At 32.2% G+C, this 8,759-nt stretch overlaps 1 protein-coding gene across 1 annotated transcript; it reads left to right on the top strand.

Moving 5' to 3' along the window:
- The first annotated feature begins 5,350 nt into the window (after positions 1–5,350).
- LOC106713393 (sterol carrier protein 2) lies at positions 5,351–7,424 on the top strand. Its single transcript, XM_014506200.2, has 2 exons — positions 5,351–6,595; positions 7,165–7,424. Exons 1-2 carry the CDS (start codon positions 5,492–5,494, stop codon positions 7,330–7,332), a joined length of 1,272 nt encoding a protein of 423 aa, XP_014361686.2. The 5' UTR covers positions 5,351–5,491; the 3' UTR covers positions 7,333–7,424.
- Positions 7,425–8,759: the final 1,335 nt, after the last annotated feature.

Genomic DNA, 8,759 nt, shown 5'->3' with positions numbered 1-8,759 from the left:
CCATCCTTTTTACTAATTAAAATCAACAAAATATAAAACAGGAAAAAACACAAAATTTCCTTTGCAAATTACGTAAAAGATTTTGTTTACTGTAAAGAGATCATGTCAATTCTTAGACAGGGATACTTAAAAGCTTATCTATTTCTAAATTAATATTTGGCCTGTCTATCAAAACTTTGTTTCTTAGAGCTGCTAAAAAATTCTGTTGTATTTTTTTTCATTTGTTTTGCCTGTAACTGGTGACTTAAGTTATAAATGATACTTAAAATTATCGGTTGACAAAAAAAATGGGTTCGATCCCAAATTTCTACCTCATTGTATATAAATGTTAAATAATTCGGCTAAAATAAGTGAAAAAAATTTCTCATTTAAGATTAAAAGTTGTTTGAACTGTCAGGTTTTTGAAGCAATAATATTTAAATGAAAAAAATAAGCTACGTATAACACTGCCTGAATTATATCTAGGTATTGGTTTCTTTGTCTATTTGTAAATATTAAAAAAAACATGTTAAAATTATCGCCAATCGGTTGTATGAACAAATATCTCGATTTTAGAGATCCTCACATTTTTATCATCACAATTTTTAATGAAATATTTGATAGTTCATACATTTTTAAGCATTTTCTACGTTTGTACAAAACACGTGGCATAATGATACCGTAGCCTTTGCCAGTACTAGTGCATTTTTATTTTGTCTTTGCCTCGGAGCAAACTTTTTTTTATGATTTATCTAAGCGTACCATAGACAATATTTTATTCTGTTGCACATGGCAACTTTTTTACCTACAATATTTTATTATCTGTTAGTATTTTTTTTAAATAGATTTAATACGTGCCAACTTTAAGGGCACTTTGAATTAATTAAAATGTATATAACCGAGTTGTATTTAATATTTTGTAATTCAATTGTGCCCTAAATTATTTGGGCGATGAAAAATATTTTCCTTCGTATTATTTTCTCAAATTATAAATTTGAAAATTTTCTATCCAGTGGAAGTTCTTCTGAAGTCAATTTGTACTTGGAATAATTTCAACTCTTGCATAATTTAGACATCGCATGGAAAAAATTCTATATTCTTCCTGAGAGTCTTCATTTAAAAAAAAACTTGTGCCTGGCAAAAGATATAGAAGACATTGAATTTTTTTTGTGAAATTCGATTTCACTTTTTTTTTAATTATATGTTTTGGCAAAGCTCAAACATGTATTTGGAACATTTTTTCGTAATCTATTCACGAAGAGTGCTAATGTTTCGTTGTAGATAGTTGTTATAATAATTTGTTCATTTTTTTAGGTTAGGTCGTATCTCTAGTCAGAGACGTTTCGAGAAAAAAAAATTTAATTACCATTTTATTTTTTAAAATAGGCACCACAGGCGAGTGTAATAATAATAATTTATTTTTAATGGATAAATTTAGTTTATATTGAAGGGAAGCATGTCAAGTTGTTAAGGTACTAATGTACTCGTATGTGAAACTTTTCTATCTGTACCGTTGTTAGACACGTGTTTTGGTGCTATATTTTTGGCTTGGCTAACTTTAGTATTTAATTGTATATAAAAAATAGTATTTATTGGCAACTATTTTGGTTCGTTTTGTTTTTGAAATATAGTTTTCATATAAAAAATAATAATTCGGATTTTTTTCTAAAATGGAATGGCTTAGCCATTTTCAAGTATAGAAAAATAAGGATATCTGATCTGATGAGAGACGCTGCTATCGCTTATCTCAGAAAATAACTAAAATTATGAAAAATTACACTTTTTTAACATTGACAGGAGGGCGCTAGTGTGCTGTCAATTTAACTTACGCTTACCAGGTCAGATATACTTGTCGGTCTATAAAACCAATTCATTTTTTTTTTAAATCTGTAATTGAAAAATTAACTTTTAAAAAGTGTCCTGTTGTCGAAGGCCTGCAAAATTGGAGTTGTGTCGTAATGTATTAGGCTGTTTACTAATGTTACGCTTTAATTATTAGCGTAGGTTATATTGTAACGATGGGAAAGTTTCAAAAGGTTGTCTCACTGTCTTTTTGAAGGAAAAAAAAATGGTGCTAAAAACCACGAACATTTGAATTAAAACAATTATTAAGAATATATCCATCTTTGTATCTAAAGTCTTGTAGACGATTTGACGTACAATTGACATTAAATATTGTTATTACCCTTGTTAATTATATTTTAATTGAGATTAAATCTCAATTAAGGGATAGTGTTGTGAAATAATTAATATTATATTCATATAATGTATTTGTGAAAACATAATTTTTTGAAATCACAACAGAAAATAATCACATGAAAGCAAATTAATTTTTATTTAGAAAAATTTTAATTTTATACTAAATACGTTATTAAAAAATTTGTGCTGCCTCAGATTTAATTTTTTTTTTGGAATGAAGTTTCTTATCGCGCGTTGTGAAAGAGGGCTAGACGGAAAAAATTCTTACGAAAAGTTGTCACGACACTTTTTGCTATAATAAGTATGTTAACGACGACTGAGCGCTACTTCACCATGGCAACGACGTGACAATATATAACGAAAATTCATAGAAATAAAATGTACTTCTTGTGAAGACTTAAGTTTTTAATTCATAGAATAAACATTGGTTCCTTCACTAATTAATTGAAAGGAACTTCGTTCCATCCGGGTGTCCCAACACACCTCTCAAGTTTTATTTTTATTTTTGTATCATCGCCAATCAGATATATAAAATATAATGACCCCATGTAACATATAACTTTTTATTCATATAAGACAGTGAGATCCTTATTTGTGTAAATATAAATTTAATTGTACATAATGAACGATTGCCAGGCTGTTGTAAACCTTTTAAAATGTAGATAAAACGCGTATGAACCTTAAATCCATCACACAAATATGGCAACATATATTGTTAAATGACATTTGTTGCCATTAAATAAAAAAAAATTTGCTCTATACCAGAAGTACTCTAAAATATAGTCAAACAAGGATACCTGGTCTAGTGGTCAGTTAGTTCAGTCATAAAATATATATAACCTACTTTGCATAGAATTTATATCTATATATATAAAAGAAAGTCGTGTTAGTTACACTATTTATAACTCAAGAACGGCTGAATCGAATTGACTGAAAATTGGTAGGCAGGTAGCTTAGAACCAGGAAACGGACATAGGAACTTTTTTTTATCTTGTATTTAATCAAAGGAAAAAATACAAGCCTGTTTTAATAACAAAAAATATACAAGCCAATTTTAATTACAATAAAATATTTGTGAATATTTTTTTGACATTGACACATTGGCTCTAGTGAACTGTTATAATTTAGTTTCACTTATGACCACCGGTACAGATATTCTTGTGCTATATTTGAGTTAAAAGCTTTTTTAAGATGTTTTTTTTTCTGTCAAATGTGTCACAGCCCATAAAGTTCGGGAATTATTAATCTATGGAGTAAATTAGTTATTAAATTAGTGTTAAATTTCGATGGCCTTTTTAAAAGATAACCTTTTTTTTATATACGGATGTTGGGTTCAGATCGCGTACGGTAATTGCCAGGGTATAATTACGTACTCCTGTGATCTCAATGTATGTTTGTTTCATTTAAATATGTACATTTACAATATAAATATCTTTTATAGCAGTCGATTAATTTCATATAAAACCAGAAACAATTTTTTTCTTTTTTTAAAATAAATCAATGCCACCTTTCGGTCAATGACTAAATTTAGAATTATTTAATGATAATTTTTAAAACAGTTTTTTGAATTATTTAAGTGAACGTATTTTTGTATTTTTTTTGTTTTATTATGAGTTTTTTTTACAACTTTTGCTGAAAGTAATAAAAAATATTTTAAAATTATTTTAAAATGTATTAGATCCATTCTTGCCAAATAAATAATTTCTAAACTCATAATTTTTGTTATTTAAAATCTTGCCCAACTCATGTATTGGTTAAAATTATTGTGAATATAAAAAAACATTTTAAAGGTACTGAAGCTGCTTCGAAAAATTTGAAATAAGTAGTGTGCAATAAATTTTGTTTTTAAATATTTTTTTTTATATTTTACGAAGACGTCACATTTTTTTAACTAAGAAAGTCTTCACTTAACTCATATAAAGTCTTTTTTTTTTGTAATACCGAAGGTGGCATAATTTTGTATGATTTATTTTTAATCTGTATTTGACCAATATTTGCGACTGTTTGTTACCTGTGGTAATACCATTGAAACGTCTTGATTATGAATTGTGTGTGTTTATATCAGAAAAAAAATTGCGTTCAAATAAACTCTAATCCAACTAAACATTCCTTGTTTGTTTGTTTTTTGGATTGCATCGGTTCAGTTTGTTTTTTTTTTAAACAGCCAATATTAATTACAGATGTTTGCATATTATAAAGTACCTGATAGTTTAGAGATTTAAGATATTAAATAAATATATATAAAAAAAAAACAATGTTCTGTTATGCACACACATATTCGTAACGTGTGGTTTCGAAGTGTGTTTTTACTTGAAAAGCTTGATAAGTATCTTGTGGAGCAATAAAACTAAATGATTTCCATACAAATGTTTTATTTATACCTTTGTGTACAATTTTTGGATGCGACCACTCTATTCCAGAATATAATTAAACTCTATGCTCATCAAAAATCGTTCAACTGTTCTTACAGTTTGCTCCATCCATCCTTCAATACTGTAGTATTTGTTAGGTTTCAACCGATACCAATATCGTTAGAAAGCTTTAACAAATTGATATGTTTTACTGTTGGGTCAATCAGCCCAATGGCAAAATATTAAAGAAAGAAAAAACTACCTGATGCTATGTGGCTGATGGTCTAAAGTTAGCTTAAAAACAAAATACCTTTTATTTAACTTAATTTAACTTAATACAAACTACCTTTATTTTACGATAACATTTTATCGTAAAATAAAGGTCGTTGATATCAGAAAAAAGCAATAGCCCAGAACAATGTCTCATTTTACTAAAAGCAACTAAGAGTACGGAAGGATATTTTCAATCCAAAAAAATACCATAGAAGAAAAATTACTGAAATTATGAATGATTATAATTTTTTTTTTCTTTTATCGCAAAAGTTAAATAATTATATTTTATGTCAGGATCAATAATTGTTTAAAATAAACAATTTTCCACAGTACACAATAATATTTACTTTTTTGGAATAGTTTTTTTGTTAATTATTAATGAGAGTAGTTATAATAATTACTTAATTATTTTATTGCCTATTTGTTGAGAAAACCGGACTGAGCGGAGTAGTAGTTGGGAAAACAACATAATATACCATGTTATATGCTTTCGCAATCACCTTGTACCTGTGCGACAGAAATGGCGATACAACTTCAATGACTGCACTGTGTAACTTGTTATCTCAACACATTCAATGGTAATCGTTTATAAACAATACTTGTATTATCGCATTATATCAGTTTAATTTATTTGATAGACTCAAAATTCCACAATAATATTTAGATATATAAATATTAGTAATAAAACGATGTGCTCTAAAGTGTACGCGGTCGGTGTCGGTATGACTGAGTTTGTGAAGCCCAACTCATCGCGAGATTACCCGGAGTTCGGCAAGGAGGCTGTGGAGAAGGCGCTAACGGACGCGGGGGTTACCTATGACGTCATCGAACAGGCCGTCTGCGGGTACGTGTACGGGAACTCTGCGTGCGGGCAACGCGTGCTGTATCAGGTGGGCATGACAGGAGTGCCGGTACATAATATCAACAACCACGGTGCCACAGGCGGCACCGCGCTGCACTTCGCGCACCGCCTGGTCCAAGCCGGCGCACACGTCGTGCTGGCTCTCGGCTTCGAGAAGATGACCGCCGGCGCCTTACCCGCCACCGCATACCCCGACCGTACCTATCCCGCCGATATACACATCAAGAAAATGCTCGAAATTGTTAAATTAGAAAAAGCACCAATCGCCGCTCAATGTTTCGGTAACGCGGCTAAAGAACATATGGAAAAATACGGCACCACGGAGGCGCAGTTCGCTAAAATTGCCGTCAAGAATCATAGAAACGGCTCCGCGAATCCTTATGCACTCAACAGAAATGTGTATACGCTAGAAGAAATATTGAATTCTAAGAGAGTATTCGGTCCGTTGACTAAGCTGCAGTGTTGTGCGAACTGCGACGGGGCGGCGGCTGTTGTGCTGATGTCGGAGCAGGCAGTGGCTCGACACAATTTAGCTTCAAAAGCAGTCGAGATCGTCGGAATCGCGCTGGCCACCGACACAAACGCCGTTTTCACGGACACGACTCGGCTGAGGATAGCGGGATACGATATGACAGCGCTAGCCGCAGATCAGGTATACAAGACGACCGGGATTTCTCCCCGTGAGGTGGATGTGGTTGAACTCCACGATTGCTTTTCAAGCAATGAACTGATTACTTACGAAGCTTTACGGCTGTGCGAGGAGGGGAAAGGCGGGGCGTTCGTGGACGCAGGTCTCAACACTTACGGCGGACAGGTGGTGGTGAACCCGAGCGGTGGACTGCTCGCAAAGGGCAACCCTATCGGCGCCACCGGGCTTGCACAGTGCGCCGAGCTCGTGTGGCAGCTGCGGGGAGAGGCGGGAGCGAGACAGGTGGGTACTTGTTAAGCTCTTACAGATTTCCACTTTAAACTTTGTTGAGAGTAAGCAAAATAAAAATTCTACGAGATTCGGTTAGCAGTTCTGGAGATACCTTAAAAAAACATCCATCCATCTAAACATTTGAATTTAAAATATAAGAAAGATTAAAGTCAAATGCGATTGGCTTGACATAAACTTTATTATTATTAGTTACCTATTATATTAATCAAAGATATAATTGTGTTTTTATAACTTAAGTCTGAGAAATGTTTATGCATAGTTGTGCAACCTTCACCTTTGTTCCTATTATGTAAATATGCATTGTATTGTTTAACAGGTAAATGCTAGGACTTTTTGCTCTCGATTGGCTTCCTTTCTATCGTTAGTTTCATACGGTGGGTTTCCACTAAACAATTGTATAACATCATTTTGTTTTCCCTCTAATTGAGTTTGAAAAAGCAGGACAACAATATGAATACAAGTATTAAAACAGTGAAAATTCACGGTTATATGAATACGAGCAATGCGTCTCGACTCGACTAATGTGTATGAACTTCTAAAGTCTGTATTCACTCTTCCAGGTACAAAACGCGCGTATTGGGCTTCAACACAACCTGGGGCTAGGCGGAGCGGTTGTAGTCGCCATCTATCGCAAAGGCTTTGACAACAAGAATCAACGCGACTTCTCTTCCAGTCATCAAGAAGGCAAAATGGCCGCGAAGGATGGAAAAATTCGCGCCAAAATTTAAATTTTATTACAACGCCATCTTTTGTTCAGTAGTCACCGCAAACGACTTTGTTTTTCCATTGTTGCGTTTTATAAAACAGAAAAAGTAATAAAAAGCAATTACATGTTTTTTCAGTATATTTATTATTGTATTTGAAAACAAACTACCTCATAAATCACTTGGACATAGATATCATGCTAGATAAATCGATCTAAAGTACGGCTGCCACTTGAAGTTGGTAATATTTATTTTACAGCGACATCTACTAGCAGTATTGGGTAATTTTAGTTTCTTTGAAACGAATCAAAAACTTCTATATAAATACACAACTATTGATATACCTTTTTAAAAAAAAAAAATAATATTAAAAAAACATGCAACATTAGAGACAGAGGCCAACATAAACATAAATGCATAATGTAAATGGGGTCTATATATTTATTACCATCGATATGAAAAACTGGGTTTTTATCATTTTGAATAGTCGACAAATATTACGTAATAATATGTATTAAGTTTAAATAAATTCTAAATAGTTTTTAATCATTCTATTTGGTTACATTTACTTTTAAAATTTTATGAAAAGTGTTAAAATATCGTCGCATGAATAATATGGCTATCATGCTTTAGCTTAAAGTTGATCATATAAACAAAAAAGGAATGAGATTGAATGTGGATGGCTATAAAGGTAGAGGAAGACCAAAGAAAGTATGAATAGATTGTGTGAAAGAGGATATGCATAAGAAGGTGGTAAATTCAGATATGACGGCTGATAGAGATGTGTGGAGGAGTAGTACATACTGTGCCGACCCGCCATAGGGATAAGGTCAGGTTGATGATGAATCATAGAAACATTGTAAAATTACACGTACATAATAAGTATTCCGATTTCTGAATTAGTATTTACAGTAGATTATGTTTAAATTTATGAAATTGTTCCCCAGAGTCGGATTCTAAATATAACTTTTTTTAAATATATGTTTTACTTATCATAAATTTTCAGATAGACGTTGAATTTCAGATAACCCCCTAACTTGGGGTGGGCTCCGAGCCCTTCAGGGGGACGTATAGTGAGCTGATGATGATGATGCGTCTGATGATGTCTGTTAATTTTTTAGTATAAATAAAAGAATGCATTATGTCAAAGATTGGCAAAGCGTTGATATTGTAATCAAAGGTAAGATAATACGTTATGATGGTTCCGTAATAAATTAAAAGTATTAGGAATATGAAACTAGTCTGGTTCAGTTTTGAAATCGTGTGAGTTTAGGTTATTTTCCTTATTTCCTTGTTATATGCTCAGTATAATACGAAAAAAGCTTTACATAAAACTTAAAGGCAACATCGCAGTGTTTTGCAGCGTCGATAGTCTTACAGGGAATCCTAGTTTTTTACTTATCTGACCTTGTTTCCTCGCGGAGTTGACAATATATAGGTATCTGCGTTAT

Source organism: Papilio machaon, chromosome 15, assembly GCF_912999745.1.
Source record: "Papilio machaon chromosome 15, ilPapMach1.1, whole genome shotgun sequence".
In the NCBI taxonomy this organism is placed as follows: domain Eukaryota; kingdom Metazoa; phylum Arthropoda; class Insecta; order Lepidoptera; family Papilionidae; genus Papilio; species Papilio machaon.
Note: the sequence above shows the minus strand (reverse complement) of the source record. Positions and strands in the feature narration are given on the sequence as shown.